Genomic DNA, 18,792 nt, shown 5'->3' with positions numbered 1-18,792 from the left:
GTACTGGGGTACTTCAGTGTGGTTACGGGTCTGCCAGTACTCGAGTATTTTAGAGTGGTCCCGGAGCGCAGTGTCGGTGTGGCGATGGCGTGACAAGAACAGAGGAACTCACAGAGGGGGGTGGGGACTGCCTGTCGGTCAGGGGGAGGCTCTCATAGCCAGGGTTGCCATTGGAGGAAACGTTTGGAGTCCTGCGTAGAGACACAAGAGAGAGAAGGTGGGGGGCCAGGAGGGGGGGCGGAGGACACACGGAGACGTGGTGACGTGGTGCAGGAGTCCAGGACGGGCACACAACAGGGAAGGAGGAGAATAAGCGATTAGAGATCAGGAAGTATCACTACAGACGCATCATGTCGAAAGGTGGCGCTGGCGCAGTGCTTCTCAAATAGTGGGGGGAGGGGGGGGGGGCGTGAGAGGCGATATCTTGACACTTACAGATGATATTCACTCCGGGGGGGCGTGAAAATATTCTGTCCCCTAGAAAAATGTGACTGTGAGCAAGTTTCAAACACCCCCTTTAATGATGGGGTTCTTAAATAATGGGTGGCGCTTGAGTTTCCAAGTTCAGGGGGGGCGTGAGAGGCAATAGTGTAATAGCATCTTTAGTCTTAGTTAATAATTATCCTATCACATATACAGTAAATAAATAAAAAATACTTTTAACTTCCCGGGATGAGGGGTGTGGAAAAAAAATTATGTCCCCTGGGGGGGGGGGGCGTGACGTAAAATAATTAGGTAGCACTGCGTTAGCGTCACTCCATTAGGTACACCTGCGCCATGGAATGAGAGACAAAGAAGTCTGCCCTCAACGACCGCTGGTATCAGTGTGACGATGCTGCCGCAAATGTGGATGATATCGATCTCATTGGACTGTGCAGCTGTGTCTTGTGGGGGATGGGGGGGGGCGTGAGAGGCAATAGTGTAATATTTTGAAAGATAAATAAGTATGTAGCTCAGGGAGGTGAGCAAGTCCCAAAGAGTCCTTTTAATGCAATTCTTCTTAAAAAGTGGGCCAGGGCCCCCTCTGGCGGGCGGAGGGGGCGTGAGAGGCAATAGTGTAATATTTTGACAGACAAATAAGTATTTAGATCAGGGGGAGGGGGGAGGGAAAGTTCCAATGAGTCCTTTTATTGCAGTTCTTCTCAAAAAGTGGCCCGGGGAAGGGGGGGGGGGGGGGGGGGGGGGGGGGTGAGGCAATAGTGTAATATTTTGACAGATGAATAAGTATTCATACAGATGAATAAGGGTCATTTTAATGCAGTTCTTCTTAAAAAGTGGGCCGGGGCCCCCTTTGGCTGGCGGGGGATGTTTGGGGAGCGTGAGAGGCAAGATGGTAATATTTTGGGTGGGGGTGGGGTGGGGGGGTGTTGGGGGTAGCGTGAGAGGCAAGAGTGTAATATTTTGACGGATAAATAAGTATTTAAATCAGGGGGAGGGGGAGCAAGTTCCAAAGAGTCCTTTAAAATGCAGTTCTTCTTAAAAAGTGGGCCAGGGCCCCCTGTGGCGGGCGGGGGTGGGGGGGGGGGGCGTGAGAGGCAATAGGGTAATATCGTATATCTCGTCACATACAGATAACATTCACTCCAGAGGGAAGGGGGGGGGTTGAAAAATATTTGCCGTAGAAAAATGTCAGGTGTTGGGGTAAGGAGGGCGTGAGAGGCAAGACGCATGATGTCAAAAGGTGGCGTCAAGAAGGGAGGGGCGTGAGAGGCAATCGCGTTAATTTTTGACACATACAGGGGTGGGGGGGCGGGGGGGTGAGCGGCAATAGCACAATATCGTATATCTCGACACATGCCCATAACATTCTCTCCCCGCGGGAGTATGAAAAAAAAATTTCCTGTAGAAAAAAGTTACTTTAAATATGTTTTTTTGCTATAAAAGCTTAAGTTCCAAACACCCCCTTGCGTAAGGTGTAGGTGTAAAGGGGGGGGGGGGCGTGAGAGGCAATAGCATAATAGCATCTGTAGTGTCAGTAAGTGTGAGTAAGTCCCAAATAGCCCCTTTAAGGTAGTGCTCTTTAATTAGTAGGGTGCCCCCCCTGCCCCATGCCCCTGTGGGTGTTGGGGGTGTAAAGTGTTGTTGTAAGGGGGGTGTGAGAGGTAATAGCATCATTAGTGTTAGTAACTATGAGCAAGTACCAAACAGCACCTGTAAGGCAGGGTGGACCCCCTGTGGGTGGGTGGGGGGTAAAGAGGCATTGGAGAAAGGGGGGCATGAGAGGCGATAGCGTAATAGCATCTTTTGTGTAAGTAAGTGTGAGGGAGTTCCAAACAGCCCCTTTAAAGCAGAGCTCTTTAAATAGTGGGGTGGGCCCCCTGTGAGTGGGTGGGAGGCAAAAGGTAATTGGTGTAGGAGGGGGGGGGGGGGGCGTGAGAGGCAATAGCGTAATAGCATCTTTTGTGTAAGTAAGTGTGAGGAAGTTACAAATAGCCCCTTTAAGGCAGAGCTCTTTAACTAGTTGGGCGGGCCCCCTGTGACTTTGGGGGCCTACAATGTTGGTGTAAGGGGGGCTTGAGAGGCAATAGCGTAATAGCATCTTTTGTGTAAGTAAGTGTGAGGAAGTTCCAAACAGCCCCTTTAAGGCAGAGCTCTTTAAATAGTGGGGCGGGCTCCCTGTGACTTTGGGGGCGTACGGTGTTGGTGTAAGGGGGCCGTGAGAGGCAATGCCGTAATAGCCTCTTTTGTTTAAGTAAGTGTGAGGAAGTTCCTAACAGCTCTTTTAAGGCAGGGCTCTTTAAATCGTGGGGTGGGCCCCCTGTGAGTGGGGGGGGGGGGGGGGGTGTAAGGTAATTGGTGTAAGGTGGGGCGGGAGAGGCAATAGCGTGATAGCCTATTTTGTGTAAGTAAGTGTGAGGAAGTTCCAAACATCCCCTTTAAGGCAGAGGTCTTTAAATAGTGGCGCGGGCCCCATGTGAGTTTGGGGGCCTACGGTGTTGGTGTAAGGGGGGCGTGAGAGGCAATAGCGTAATAGCCTCTTTTGTGTAAGTAAGTGTGAGGAAGTTCCTAACAACTCTATTAAGGCAGTGCTCTTTAAATAGTGGGGTGGGCCCCCTGTGAGTGGGGGGGGGGGGTGTAAGGTAATTGGTGTAAGGTGGGGCGGGAGAGGCAATAGCGTAATAGCATCTTTTGTGTAAGTAAGTGTGAGGAAGTTCCAAACAGCCCCTTTAATGCAGTGCTCTTTAAATAGTGTGGAGGGCCCCACTGTGGATGGAGGGCCGTAAGGTAATTGGTGTAAGGGGGGGGCGGGAGAGCCAATAGTGTAATAGCCTCTTTTGTGTAAGTAAGTGTGAGGAAGTTCCAAACAGCCCCTTTAAGGCGGAGCTCTTTAAATAGTGTGGCGGGCCACCTGTGAGATTGGGGGCGTACGGTGTTGGTGTAAGGGGGGCGTGAGAGGCAATAGCGTAATAGCCTCTTTTGTTTAAGTAAGCGTGAGGAAGTTCCGAACAGTTCTTTTAAGGCAGAGCTCTTTAAATAGTGGGGTGGGCCCCTGTGAGTGGGGGGGGGGGGGGGGTGTGGGGGGGGGGTAAGGTAATTGGTGTAAGGGGGGGCGTGAGAGGCAATAGTGTAATGGCCTCTTTTGTTTAAGTAAGTGTGAAGAAGTTCCAAAACAGCCCCTTTAATGCAGAGCTCTTTAAATAGAGGGGCGGGCCCCCTGTGAGTTTGGTGGCCTACAGTGTTGGTGTAAGGGGGGGCGTGAGAGGCAATAGTGTAATAGCCTCTTTTGTATAAGTAAGTATGAGGAAGTTCCAAACAGCCCCTTTAATGCAGTGCTCTTTAAATAGTGTGGAGGGCCCCCCTGTGGATGGGGAGCCGTAAGGTAACTGGTGTAAGGGGGGGCGGGAGAGGCAATAGTGTAGTAGTCTCCTTTGTGCAAGTAAGTGTGAGGAAGTTCCAAACATCCCCTTTAAGGCAGAGCTCTTTAAATAGTGGGTTGGACCCGCCCTGTGGGTGTGGAGGCGTAAGGTAATGGGTGTAAGGGGGGGCGTGAGAGGCAATAGCGTAATAGCCTCTTTTGTGTAAGTAAGTGTGAAGAAGTTCCAAACAGCCCCTTTAAGGCAGAGCTCTTTAAATAGTGGGGAGGGCCCCCTATGAGCGGGGGGGTGTAAGGTAATTTGTGTAAGGGGGGGCGTGAGAGCCAATAGTGTAATAGCCTCTTTTGTGTAAGTAAGTGTGAGGAAGTTCCAAACAGCCCCTTTAAGGCAGAGCTCTTTAAATAGTGGGGCGGGCCCACACTGTGGGTGTGGGAGTGTACGGTTTTGGCGTAAGGGGGGGCGTGAGAGACAATATCGTAATAGCATCTTTTGTGTAAGTAAGTGTGAGGAAGTTCCAAACATCCCCTCTAATGCAGAGCTCTTTAAAAAATGGGGTGGGCCCGTCATGTGGGTGTGGGGGCGTAAGGTGTTGGTGTAAGGGGGGCGTGAGAGGCAATAGCCTCATTAGTGTTAGAACTATCTTGACATAAAGATGAGGTTTCAGTCGGACAAGGTAGCGCTGTTCCAAGCCGCCATGTTTGAAAAGGTCTGTCCTGAAAGAGCGGACAGACACGCAGACGGAGGAGACAGACAGACAGTTGTGTCCATGTTGACCTGTCTGTGTGTCTGTCTGTGTGCCAGCTAGTGCCTTGCTCGTGAGCAGCGTGGCTGCGGGGCTACTGACGGACACCGCATTAGGCACACCCCCCCCCCGCGTCACACATTGCTTCCTGAGGCCATTATTGATGATCGATCAATGGATCAATGAGGGGGTGTGCCTAATGAGGGCGTGTCCCCCTGGACCGCTCTGTCTGTCTGTCTGCGTGTCCGTGTGTCTGTGTTACTCACGGGAGGGGCGGCGCGCTAGAAAAGGGGGGAGTCCACCCGGCCCCCGGGTAATTATAGAAGGGGGCCATGGCCCCGCGCTGGGAAGACCCCGTGGCCGTCTGTCTACGTGCCTGATGGGAGGTGAAGGGGTCCTCACTCTCGCTGTCCGAGTCCTCGTACTCGTCCGAATCGCTGGCGAGAGAGAGACAGATGGACGGGTGTCAGGATGTCGGCCGTCATCATCAGAATCGAAACCATAATCATAACTATAATCATAGCTATATTCATAACTATAATCATAACTATAAAATTAGAACCATAATCATAACTAATATTAAAACGTACATGTAGAGAGGCGGAGCCGACGAACGAGCAGAGGGGGAGGACACGCTGGAGCCCTGCCCAAGATGGCGGCATGGAGGCGGAGAATGCGGCTGAGCGGAGAGGCGGGGCGTGCCGGGAGCGACGCTACGAGCGAGATCAGGTGCGTGGCTCACACGCCCCGCCTGTCTGCATTCTCCGACTCCTTGCCGCCATCTTGGGCAGGGCTCCAGGGTGCCCTGCCCCGCTGCTCTTTTGCCGGCTCCGCCTCTCTACAATATATTACTAATTTTGATGTTGACATCAATACCTAAAATTCATAATAAAAATATAATAGTAATATTGATATTGGTATCTATAACAAAAAAAAACATGAAATAGTAATGTTGATGTTGACATCAATAACTAATATTAATATGATAAAACAGAAAATAGTGATATTGATGTTGATATCAATAATTAATATTAATAATAATAAAATAATATTATTGTTTTTACCATCAATAACCAATAATACTAATAACAAATAAAATAGTAATATTGACTTTAATAACTAATATTATTAATAATAAAATTTATAGCAGTAATATTGGTGTTGAGATCAATAACTAATAATAATATTACAAAATATAATAGTAATATTGATGTGGACATCAAAAACTAATGTTAATAATAATTAAACACAAAATATAAACATGGATTTTGACAGTAAGAATGGTGTTGATATCTATAACTAAAATTAATGATAATAAAAGAATAAACATAAAATAGTGATATTGATGTTGACACCAATAAGTAATACTAATATAATAAAACATAAAATAGTAATATTGATGTTGACATCAATAACTAATATTAAAAATAATAAAACATTCAATAGTAATATTGATGCTGACATCAATAACTAATATTAATAATAATAAGACATAAAATAGTAATATTGATGTTGACAGCGCTAAATATTAATAATAACAAAACATAAAATAGTAATATTAATGTTGAAATCAATAACTAATATTAACAATAATAAAAAATATAATAGTAATATTGATGTTGACATCGATAACTAATATCAATAATAATAAAACATAAAATAGTAATATTGATGTTGACATCAATAACTAATAATAATAATAAAACATAAAATAGTAATATTGATGTTGACATCAATAAGTAATATTAATAATAATACAAAATAAAATAGTAATATTGATGTTGAAATCAATAAGTAATATTAATAATAATAAACGTCAAATAGTAGTATTAGTGTTGACATCAATAAATAATATTATTAATAATAAAACATAAAATAGTAATATTGATGTTGACATCAATAAATTATATTAATAATAACAAAACATAAACTAGTAATATTGATGTTGAAATCAATAACTAATATTAACAATTATAAAAAATATAATAGTTATATTGATGTTGACATCAATAACTAACATTAATAAAAATAAAACATAAAATAGCACTATTAATGTTGACATCAATAACTAATATTAATAATAATAAAACATAAAATAGTAATATTGATGTTGACATCAAAAAAATAATATTAATAATAACAAAACATAAACTAGTAATATTGATGTTGAAATCAATAACTAATATTAACAATAATAAAAAATATAATATTAATATTGATGTTGACATCAATAAGTAATATTAATGATAATATAACATAAAACAGTAATATTGATGTTGACATCAATAAATTATATTAATAATAACAAAACATAAACTATTAATATTGATGTTGACATCAATAACTAATATTAATAATAACGAAACATAAAATATTAATATGGATGTTAAAATCAATAACTAATATTAACAAAAATTAAAAATATAATAGTAATATTGATGTTGGTGTCAACAACTACAATGAATAATAATACAACATGTATTGGTTTGACCGCCTTACTTTACACAAGAATAATTCTCTGATGAAATCCTAACCGTCAACATGATTACGACAAAATAAAATAAGCGCTTTATTTTGAAAAGTGAGCGGGTTGCGGGCGCTGACCTGGGGAAGCTCCTCCAGGCGCCCGGCAGAGAGCAGAGGATGGCGGTGAAGGCCAGCGCCGACAGGAAGGAGTAGAGCGAGAGGTAGAGCAGGCCCTCCATGCCGTCGTAGCACAGGCCCTTCAGCGAGTCCGTGTAGTCCTGCAAGACCAGACCGTTACCCACAAAAAAACGCACCGCCTACGGGCCTCGGACTCGGACTCGGACTGGGTACCTTGTTGAGGCCTCGGCAGTTGAGCAGCGCCACCAGCTGGTGGAAGTTGCCTTCTGTGCTGTTGAGGATCTGCTGGACCTCCCTGAGTGACTTCTGCACCACAGACAGGAGGAGGTGAGGGACAGGCCAAAAAACTGGGGGTCGACTACAGCCGCGCTCCAACCCACCTCAACTTTAGGGAACTGGGTGAGGGCGTTACGCTCCAGACTGGACAGGTGGGTGTGGATGTTGGACAGCGCCCTCTGGGACTGTGTGAGGAGCTGCAGATCAAAATAGTCCTTGGTCAGGTTCCATTAGTCCTGACCGTGCATGAAATGGTCCTTGGTCAGGTTCCATTAGTCATGACCGTGCTTGAAATAGTCCTTGGTCAGGTTCCATTAGTCCTGACCGTGCATGAAATAGTCCTTGGTCAGGTTCCATTAGTCATGACCGTGCTTGAAATAGTCCTTGGTCAGGTTCCATTAGTCCTGACCGTGCATGAAATAGTCCTTGGTCAGGTTCCATTAATCATGACCATGCATGAAATAGTCCTTGGTCAGGTTCCATTAGTCCTGACCGTGCATGAAATAGTCCTTGGTCAGGTTCCATTAGTCCTGATCGTGCTTGAAATAGTCCTTGGTCGGGTACCATTCGTCCTGATCGTGCATGACATAGTCCTTGGTCAGGTTCCATTAGTCAGGACCGTGCATGAAATAGTCCTTGGTCAGGTTCCATTAGTCATGACTGTGCATGAAATAGTCCTTGATCAGGTTCCATTAGTCCTGACCGTGCATGAAATAGTCCTTGGTCAGGTTCCATTAGTCATGACTGTGCATGAAATAGTCCTTGGTCAGGTTCCATTAGTCCTGACCGTGCATGAAATAGTCCTTGGTCTGGTTCCATTAGTCAGGACCGTGCATGAAATAGTCCTTGGTCAGGTTCCGTTTGTCATGACCATGCATGAAATAGTCCTTGGTCAGGTTCCATTAGTCCTGACCGTGCATGAAATAGTCCTTGGTCAGGTTCCGTTTGTCATGACCATGCATGAAATAGTCCTTGGTCAGGTTCCATTAGTCTTGACCGTGCATGAAATAGTCCTTGGTCAGGTTCCATTAGTTATGACTGTGCATGGAATAGTCCTTGGTCAGGTTCCATCAGTTCAGACCGTGCATGAAATAGTCCTTGGTCAGGTTCTATTAGTCCTGACCGTGCATGAAATAGTCCTTGGTCAGGGTCCATTAGTCATGACCGTGCATGAAATAGTCCTTGGTCAGTGTCCATTAGTCCTGACCGTGCATGAAATAGTCCTTGGTCAGGTTCCATTAGTCCAGACCGTGCATGAAACCTGGCTAGTGTTGCCATGGTGATGACAGTGCATGGTATGCTGCTGTGCTGGGGACTTACCTGCTGGAAAGGACTCTTCATGCGCCGGCTGCAGGTCAGGTAATAGTCCAGCACATCTGGGCGGCAGAGACAAAAGGAGGCAATGATGGAGCGTCATCGCACAAGTGCATGATGGGAAAGAGTCCAGAACCTACCTGGGCTGGTTCCCGTGTTGAAGTTGCTGGAGTTGAGCACAAACGTGTTTGGATCCCAACAGAAGTCGCTGAGCGCCTGGACAAGCAGCAAGGAGTACCAAGAGGACAAGGTGGACCAGGAGGACAAGGAGAGCAAGAAGGACCAGGAGGACAAAAAGGACAAGGAAGACAAGGAAGACCAGGAGGACAAGGAGGACAAAAAGGATCAGGAGGACAAGGAGATCAAGAATGACCAAGAGGACAAGGAGAATTAGGACAAGGAGGAAAAGAAGGACCAGGAGGACAAGGACAAAAAAGACAAGAAGGATAAGAAGTACCAGGAGAACAAGGAGGACCAGGAGGACAACAAGTACCAGGAGGACAAGAAAGACAAGGAGGACAAGGACAAAAAGGACAAGAAGTACAAGGAGGACAATGTCAAAAAGGACCAGGAGGACAAGAAGGACCAGGAGAACAAGGAGGACCAGGAGGACAACAAGTACCAGGAGGACAAGAAAGACGAGGAGGATCAGGAAGACAAGGATGACCAGGAGCACCAGGAGGACACGCAGTAAGGAGGTCCAAGAGGACGAGCAGCAAGGAGGACCAGGAGGACAAAAAAGACAAGAAGGACCAGGAGGACCATGGGGATCAGGAGGACAAGAAAGATATAAGGAGATCAAGAAGGACCAGGAGGACAAGAAGGACAAGAAAGACCAGGAGGACAAGAAGAACAAGAAGGACCAGGAGGACAAGAAGGAGCACCAGGAGGACAAGAACGACAAGTAGGATCAGGAGGACAACAAGGACCAGAGGGACAGGAAGGACAAGTAGGATCAGGAGGACAACAAGGACCAGGAGGACAAGAAGGACAAGTAGGATCAGGAGGACAACAAGGACCAGGAGGACAAGAAGGACAAGTAGGATCAGGAGGACAACAAGGACCAGGAGGACAACAAGGACAAGTAGGATCAAGAAGACAAGGATGACCAGGAGGACAAAAAGGACAAGAAGGACCAGGGGGAAGAAGAGGAGAGAGAACGAGGAGAACAGGTGAGATGTTAGTGACACATTTCTAACATGTCTGACATGAAGATGACTCAGCAATGACAACCCGATTGATCTGCTATGCAATGTATATATATATGTATATGTGTATGTATGTATATGTGTGTGTATGTATATATGTATATATATATGTATATATATAAATAAATAAATGATAAATGGGTTGTACTTGTATAGCGCTTTTCTACCTTCAAGGTACTCAAAGCGCTTTGACACTACTTCCACATTTACCCATTCACACACACATTCACACACTGATGGAGGGAGCTGCCATGCAAGGCGCCAACCAGCAACCATCAGGAGCAAGGGTGAAGTGTCTTGCTCAGGACACAACGGACGTAACGAGGTTGGTTCTAGGTGGGGTTTGAACCAGTGACCCTCGGGTTGCGCACGGCCACTGCGCCACTGTGTATGTATATATATATATATATGTATATGTGTATGTACGTATGTATGTATATATGTACATATATACATATATACATGTATATATGTATATACATATACATATATACATGCCCCCCCCAGCGTTGATGCCACAGAGCAGCCTGCATGGCGCCCACCAGAAGAGGGCGCCATCGCCCCACGGGGCGCCCACACAGTCACCTCTTTGTTCCCTCGCCAGGTCGAGGACAGAGTGTCTCTGTGGGGCCTCCTCGGGACATCTCCCCTGGCCCCACGCGACAACAATGGCTGCAGAGAAGCGGTCACTATTTGGCCGAAGCGGTCACTATTTGGCAGAGAAGAGCTCACTATTTGGCAGAGCAGGGGTCACTATTTGGCAGAGAAGAGGTCACTATTTGGCAGAGAACCGGTCACTATTTGGCAGAGAAGAGGTCGCTATTTGACAGAGAAGCGGTCTCTATTTGGCAGAGAAGAGGTCACTATTTGACAGAGAGGAGGTCACTATTTGGCAGAGAAGAGGTCACTATTTGGCAGAGCAGAGGTCACTATTTGGCAGAGAAGAGGTGACTATTTGGCCTCCTTCTTCACACGCTGAATGATCATCTCTTTTGTCCCACTTTACATTCTTCCGAGAACTTTCTTCTTCTTCTTCTTGTCTTTGTTCTTCTACTTCTCCCCCTTCTTCTTCTCCTCATCTTCCTTCTTCTTCTCCTCCTTGTACTTCTTTTCCTCCTCTTTCTTTTTCTCCTTCTCCTTCTTCTCCTTGTACTCCTTTTCCTTCTGATTCTCCTTCTCATCATCCTCCTTGTACTTCTCCTCCTTCTCCTTGTACTTCTCCTCGTTCTCATTCACCTTCTCTTCATTCTTCTCCTTCTCCTTCTTCTCCTTCTCTTTCTCCTCCTCCTTCCCATTCTCCTCCTTGTACTCCTTCTTGTTCTCCTTTATCATCCTTTGCCTCCTCCTTCTTCTCCTTGTACTTCTCCTCCTTCTCATTCACCTTCTTTTCATTCATCTCCTTCTCCTTCTTCTCTTGTACTTCTTCTCCTTCTCTTTCTCCTCCTCCTTCCCCTTCTTCTCCTTCTCCTTGTACTCCTTCTTATTCTTCTTCTCATCCTTCTCCTTCTTTTCCTTCTTCTTGTATTTCTTCTTCTCATTCTCCTCCTTCTACTTCTCCTACTTTTCCTCTTCCTTCTTCTTCTACTTCTTCTTCTCCTTCTCCTTCTTCTCATTCTCCTCCTTCTACTTCTCCTACTTTTCCAATTCCTTCTTCATCTTCTACTTCTTCTTCTCCTTCTTCTTCTCATCCTTCTCTTTGTACTTACTCTCCTCCTCCTTCTCCTTGTACTCCTTCTCCTTCTCATGCTTCTCCTTGTACTTCTCCTCCTTCTCATTCACCTTCTCTTCATTCTTCTCCTTCTCTTTTCACTCCTCCTTCTCCTTCTCATTTCACTCCTTCTCCTTCTCATCCTTCTCCTTGTACTTACTCTCCTTCTCATTCTTCTCCTCCTTCTCCCTGTACTTTTTCTCCTTCTCCTTTTCTTCTTCCTTCTTCTCTTTCTTCTCCTCCTTCTCCTTCTCATTGTACTCCTTTTCCTTCTCATCCTTCTTGTTTTTACTCTCCTTCTCATTCTTCTCCTCCTCCTTGTACTTCTTCTCCTTCTCATTTTCCTCCTCCTTTTCTTCTTCCTTCTTCTCTTTCTTTTCCTCCTTCTCCTTGTACTTCTTCTCCTTCTCTTTCTCCCCCTCCTTCCCCTTCTCCCCCTTCTCCTTGTACTCCTTCTCCTTCTCCTTCTCATCCTTCTCCTTGTACTTCTTCTCCTTCTCTTCCTCCTCCTCCATCTTCTTATTGTACTTCTTCTCCTTCTCATTCTCCTCCGTCTACTTCTCCTACTTTTCCTCTTCCTTCTTCTTCTTCTCTTTCTTATCCTTCTCTTTCTTCTCCTCCTTCCCCTTGTACTCCTTCTCATCCTTCTCCTTGTACTTACTCTTCTCCTCATTCTTCTCCTTCTCCTTGTACTTCTTCTCCTTCTCATCCTCCTCCTTCTCCTCCTCCTTTTCTTCCTCCTTCTTTTCCTCCTTCTCCTTGAACTTCTCCTCCTTCTCATTCTCCTCCATTTCCTCTTCCTTCTTCTTCTCCCCTTCCTTCCTCTCCTTCTCCTCGTACTTCTTCTCCTTCTTTTTCTTCTCCTCCTTCTCCTTTTCTTCCTCCTTCTTCTCCTCCTACTTTTTCTTCTGCCGCCATCTTTGTGGTTCATCCTCACTCTTCCTTTCCTTCTTCATCTTCCCAGCAGACACACTCACACACACACACACACACTATATACGCCCACACACTTGTGAATTTTTCATCTCGGCCCCATTTTCCTCTCTTTGTGTGTGTGTGTGTGTGTGTGTGTGTGTGTGTGTGTGTGTTTGTGTGTGTGTGTTTGCGTGTGTGTGTGTGTGTGTGTGTGTGGGGCGACACGGATCGCGCCCCTCCCGGCCGTGTGGCGCCTCGGCGGATGCACTCACCACCACCGTGCCGGTCTCCAGGCCCAGGGAGCCCCAACTCAGGAAGAGAGCCAACCAGGCCAGCACCGTCATCCTGCGGGTGGGGGGGAGGGGTCAGGGGGCGGAGTCAGGAAGATCGTGCGTAAAGACGCCAAAGCGTGTGTGTGTGTTTGTGTGCGTGCACGTTTACGCACAGAATGAGCAGCCATCGCGCTTGCTTGGCCAGACCCAGCAGGATGAAGAAACAGACGATGAGGTCCAGCAGCAGCAGCAGCACGTAAGACAACCACCTGCAACACACGGAACCAATTAACACAACCACCTGCACCACACGGAACCAATTAATACAACCACCTGCAACACACGGAACCAATTAATAAAGTTGAGGAATGCTCATCAAAGACTTATTTTGAACATCCCACAGGTGAACAGGCAAATTGGGAACAGGTGGGTGCCATGATTGGGTATAAAAGCAGCTTGTACTTGTATCCCTCAGGCAATACTGCATCAGTGTGTAAAGGATATCACCACATGGGCTCAGGAACACTTCAGAAAACCCCTGTCAGTAACTACAGTCGGTTGCTACATCTGTAAGTGCACGTTAAAACTCTACTATGCAAAGCCACAGCCATTTATCAACAACACCCACAAAAGCAGCAGGCTTCACTGGGCCCGAATGAATCTAAGATGGACTAATGCAAAGTGTAAAAGTGTTCTGTGGTCTGACGAGTCCACATTTCAAATTGTTTTTGGAAACTGGGGTTGTGGGCTCCTCCGGACCAAAGAGGAACAGAATCATCTGGATTGTGTAAAAGTCAGCATGTGCGATGGTATGGGGGTGTATTAGTGGCCAAGGCATGGGTAACTTACACATATGTGAAGGCACCATTAATGCTGAAAGGTACATACAGCTTTTGGAGCAACATGTGTTGTTATCATGGACACCCCTGCTTATTTCAGCAAGACGATGCCAAGCCAGGTGTTACAACAGCGTGGCTTCATAGTAAAAGAGTGCGGGTACTAGACTGGCCTGCCTGTAGTCCAGACATTGAAAATGTGTGAAGGCTAAAATATGAGAAGGGGGACTGTTGAACAACTTAAGCTGTACATCAAGCCTTTAAAGTTTACACAACGTGACAACTTCACTGATTTTGGCTTTTGTAAATACACATACATGTATGTATATATGTATGTTTAATGTTCAAAATGTTACTTTGCCATGCCTCCACAGAGCAAGTTGGAGAAATGTTTGTAGTGCGTGCTGGTAAATATTTCTGTTGAACGATTCCAGATTTTGGAGGAATAAAAGAATCTGCCGAGTCATAAAAGAGAAGAAGAACTGAAGAAATGTTTCCCAATAATTCCAAAGAAAGAGTGTAAAATCCAACCAGGATGCAGCATACGCACAAGCGTGCAAAAATCCTCCAGACATGAAAGTGCAGCAATTTTATTATAATAGTATATAAAACAATGCAATTTATTATGATAGAATAGAGCAGGGGCCACCAACCTTTTTGAAAGCAAGAGCTACTTTTTGGGTACGGATTAATGCCAAGGGCTACCAGTTTGATACACACTTAAATAAATTGCCAGAAATAGCCAATTTGCTCAATTTAACTTTAATATATATATATATATTAGAAGAAGCAAAGTAAATAAATTAGATGCAATTATTTAAACAATTGAAGACCAAGTCTTTAAAATATTTTCTTGGCTTTTCAAATTCTATTTGAGTTTTGTCTCTCTTAGAATTAAAAATATCGAGCAAAGCGAGACCAGCTTGCTAGTAAATAAATAAAATATAAAAAATAGAGGCAGCTCACTGGTAAGTGCTGCCATTTGAGCTATTTTTAGAACACACCAGCGGCAACTCATCTGGTCCTTATGGGCGACCGCGTTGGTGACCCCTGGTATATAGTAATATGCATTTTATTATATTATAATATGAATTTTATTTTAATATATAGTAATATGCATTTTATTATATTATAATATGAATTTTATTTTAATATATTAAAAAATAAAATGCATTTTATTATAATATAATAGGAGAATAGTATTATTCAATCTGCTCCTTTCTGATCATGGAAACGTATAAGAAACCAAAAACAATGAAAGTGTCAACTGTAAGTGGCTTGTATGTATGTATGTATGTATGTATGTATGTATGTATGTTTGTATGTATGTATGTATGTATGTTTGTATGTTTGTATGTTTGTATGTATGTATGTATGTATGTATGTATGTACGTATGTACGTATGTTTGTATGTATGTACGTATGTTTGTATGTATGTACGTATGTTTGTATGTATGTATGTATGTATGCATGCATGCATGTATGTATGTACGTATGTTTGTATGTATGTATGCATGCATGTATGCATGTATGTATGGCTGTATTTTTTTATGTATGTTGGTATGTATGTATGTAGGTATGTATGTTTATATGTATGTATGTATGTTTGTATTTTTATATGTATGTATGTATGTATGTTTGTATTTTTGTATGTATGTATGTTTATATGTATGTATGTATGTATGTATGTTTATATGTATGTATGTATGTTTATATGTATGTTTATATGTATGTACATATGTTTGTATGTATGTATGTATGTATGTATGTTTGTTTGTATGTATGTATGTATGTTTATATGTATGTATGTATGTGTGTATGTATGTATGTTTATATGTATGTATGTATGTTTATATGTATGTATGTATGTTTATATGTACATATGTATGTATGTATGTATGTATGTATGTATGTATGTATGTTTATATGTATGTATGTATGTTTGTATGTATGTACGTTTATATGTATGTATGTATGTTTGTATGTTTATATGTATGTATGTATTTTTGTATGTATGTATGTATGAATGTATGTTTATATGTATGTATGTATGTATGTATGTTTGTATGTATGTATGTACGTTTATATGTATGTATGTATGTTTGCATGTTTATATGTATGTATGTATTTTTGTATGTATGTATGTATGAATGTATGTTTATATGTATGTATATATGTATGTATGTATGTATGTATGTTTGTATACATTTTCATGAAAGGGATAAAAGGAAATAAAAAAAATAAAAATAAAAAAATCCTCCACACGCGAGACTCCTCACCTGTAGTCCTCGTTCACCATCAGCGTGTTGGCCGCCCAGCCAGGTGAGAAGGGCCCCGGCAGCAAGCCCCCGGCGGCGGGCCCCAGGGTGGGGGCCACGGAGGGCGGCACGGGGGTGAGCGGTATGATGGAGGCCCCGCTGACGCCGCTGTCGTTGCCAAGCCCCGCCTCCCAGCCGGGGCGGGCCAGCGAGACGGAGGACAGCAGGCTGATGACATTGTCCGACAAGCGCCGGCAGTTGCGTGTGGACACCAGGAAGGACTTGCTGCCCGTCAGCATCTCCTCCATGATGCTCAGGGGCCCCGACACCGACTGCTGCAGACCCTTGATGCTGTCCCAGATCTGGGGAGCACCCGTGACGTCAGGAAACCTCAACACTCGCACTGAGCTTCTACAGCAGGGGTGTCCAAAGTGTTGCCCGTGGGTTATTTTTTAAAGGCCCCACGGCACATTTTAAGAATACAATTGAAAAAAAATAAAAACATAAAAAGTGATATAAAAGAGCAAACAGGTGAAATGTAACAATAAAATGTTGCAATGTTTACTCTAATAACACAAAGCTGCCATGCAGGCTGTTTCTTTCTTTAAAAAATAATAATGAATCAAAATCAATGCCATTTTGAATTATTGACCTATTCAAGGCTTCGATTACGTCAAATTAAATATTCCACTTTGAAATATTTTTGGGGGGAAAATGTTGCATATTTTGTGTTTTGCCATATAAAAAAAACTGAGCTGTTTTTTTTTGTTTGCTTAAAGAAGGGCCTAAAACAAACAAAAAAGATAAACAATAATAAAACTAATAATTGACGGATAGATCTGAAGTTGATCCTGAGATTATTGTGCTAAAAATAAACGGTAAAAAATATATACATAATTTATTTTTTAACACTTTAATGAGTAGGACACTTTCGGATCCCCAATTATTTTAGTGTGATTTGTTTTTAACCTTCGTCTTGTGTTAGGGTGGGCACCGACCCGTTTTAGTTTTTAAATGCATAAAAACACCACATACATTTATTTTTTTGCATCAAAGCTTTTTGACTTTGTCAGGAACCTCTTTGTCAACAAAATAAAACATTTTAATTTTTTTCACTAAATTACAAACTGCTCTGGTAGAAATTATGCCCTTGGTGTTGTTAGGGTCGGTTTCGACCCAGTTATAAAAATAAGATGATAAAGCAATGATAAGAGCCAAAACTGAACACACTGACAGCCAGCTCCTCTCCCAATCATGTGAGCTTTAGTGGATTCTCATTTTACCTTGTTATCCTGTACAAAAACAAACAAAAGACGGACACTAAAAGTGTCACTTTTTGCCACTCTGATTTTGTTTTTTTATTAGTTTTGGAACTAGTAATCTATTTCTCTTGGTTTCATTTGCTTGATTGGTTGTTGGTTGTTGTTTGTTTGATGTTGGATTTCTGTTGCTGAAAAAAATACTTTTTAGCCTTTTTCTTGAAGTAAATATATATGGGTCGAAATTGACCCGTAACACCGTAGATGTTACTATAGTTAACATTCTTAAAATGAAAAAATAAATAAAACACATTTATTTAAGAGATGTGTTCTAATACCCCTTAGTAATAGTTAGGTAACACAACAACCTTTTTTTTTATTTATATGATTCTCTTGAGGTTCGTTTTACCATTTTTAAAAATTGAAACCGAGGGGTATACTGACAAAAAAAAGGCCCAATGGCCCAAACCAAAAATATTAAAACCAATATTTTCAAGGATAAGGAAGCCTAACGAGGTAACCAAGAGATGAGAAACAAATTGGATGATAGATAATTGTTTTTAGTGTATTTTACAGCTGATTTAAGACATGGGTCAAAACCGACCCGTTAAGATAAGAGATGGTAACAGAAAGCTAACACAAGAGGAAGGTTAAGTGTCATTGCTCCAAAAATAATAATGAATCAAAATCCAAAATTAAGGCTCTGTCACAGCAAATCTCTTCCCCCCTACAAGACATTTGGCGTGACAGCCCCTCTAATGCCTGAAGGACCCCAATGAGGTTGGAAGGACCTTAAAGCAGCCCACACAGCTGTCTGTTTTAAAAGCATTATAATTGGCTGATTGTCATTGGTGAAAAATAACGGTGAGGAAAAACTATTAGCATGCTAACCTTTCAAGCTATTTTTGCTTCGCTAATTTTCCAGCTGTAACCCTTAAGAGTCATATAACTTGGTATTATCACGCCCTCATTGGGGGTCCTTTAGGCATTAGAGGGGCTGTCACGCCAAATGTCTTCCAGGGGGAAGGTTTTTGTAGGGGGGAAGAAATCTGGCGTGACAGCTCCGATTATTATATAGTATCAAATATTCCACCTAAAAAAATGTTATTGGGTGAAAATATTGCATATTTTGTGTTTTTTCCATTTTTTTCCTAATGTTGATCTAGAGATTTAAAACTTGAATAATAATGAAAATAATAATACTAAATAATTACACTTTTTTTGTTGTTGACTAAAACCCTTTGGGGTCCCCGGGATCATAACTGAGTGGAGGCCTAAATGCATGTTTTTAACACATATATTGTATTGTTTTTTAAAATGAAAATGATCAAAATGGCCCCCGCTTGCTTTGATTTTTCAGTGTGCGGCCCTCAGTGGAAAAAGTTTGGACACCCCTGTTCTACACAAACAAAGGCCAGACTGGAAAAAAATAAGTTTTTTTTTCCAAATGTGCTAGCTCGATGCTAATTTACATTGGATTTACCATAGGCATGCTACCGATTAGCATTAGCAATTTTACACGGCAATTTCAACACCTCCAAATTTGTTACAAAAAAAATACAATCAAGACGCACGTTACGATCAA

At 42.9% G+C, this 18,792-nt stretch overlaps 1 protein-coding gene across 1 annotated transcript in view; it reads right to left on the bottom strand.

Annotated features, from left to right (window-relative positions):
• Positions 1-18,792, bottom strand: part of ttyh1 (tweety family member 1) — a 49,724-nt gene that overhangs the window by 8,306 nt on the left and 22,626 nt on the right. Inside the window, exons 5-14 of the mRNA XM_061915285.1 lie at positions 15,970-16,310; positions 13,028-13,123; positions 12,855-12,927; positions 8,892-8,967; positions 8,758-8,813; positions 7,542-7,634; positions 7,375-7,467; positions 7,162-7,301; positions 4,824-4,994; positions 113-191 (exon numbers count right to left, since the gene is read on the bottom strand). Coding sequence (XP_061771269.1) covers positions 113-191; positions 4,824-4,994; positions 7,162-7,301; positions 7,375-7,467; positions 7,542-7,634; positions 8,758-8,813; positions 8,892-8,967; positions 12,855-12,927; positions 13,028-13,123; positions 15,970-16,310 — 1,218 coding nt within the window. The remainder of the gene's footprint in view (positions 1-112; positions 192-4,823; positions 4,995-7,161; positions 7,302-7,374; positions 7,468-7,541; positions 7,635-8,757; positions 8,814-8,891; positions 8,968-12,854; positions 12,928-13,027; positions 13,124-15,969; positions 16,311-18,792) is intronic.

This window comes from Nerophis ophidion, linkage group LG11 (genome assembly GCF_033978795.1).
Source record: "Nerophis ophidion isolate RoL-2023_Sa linkage group LG11, RoL_Noph_v1.0, whole genome shotgun sequence".
Taxonomy (NCBI): Eukaryota; Metazoa; Chordata; class Actinopteri; order Syngnathiformes; family Syngnathidae; genus Nerophis; species Nerophis ophidion.
Note: the sequence above shows the minus strand (reverse complement) of the source record. Positions and strands in the feature narration are given on the sequence as shown.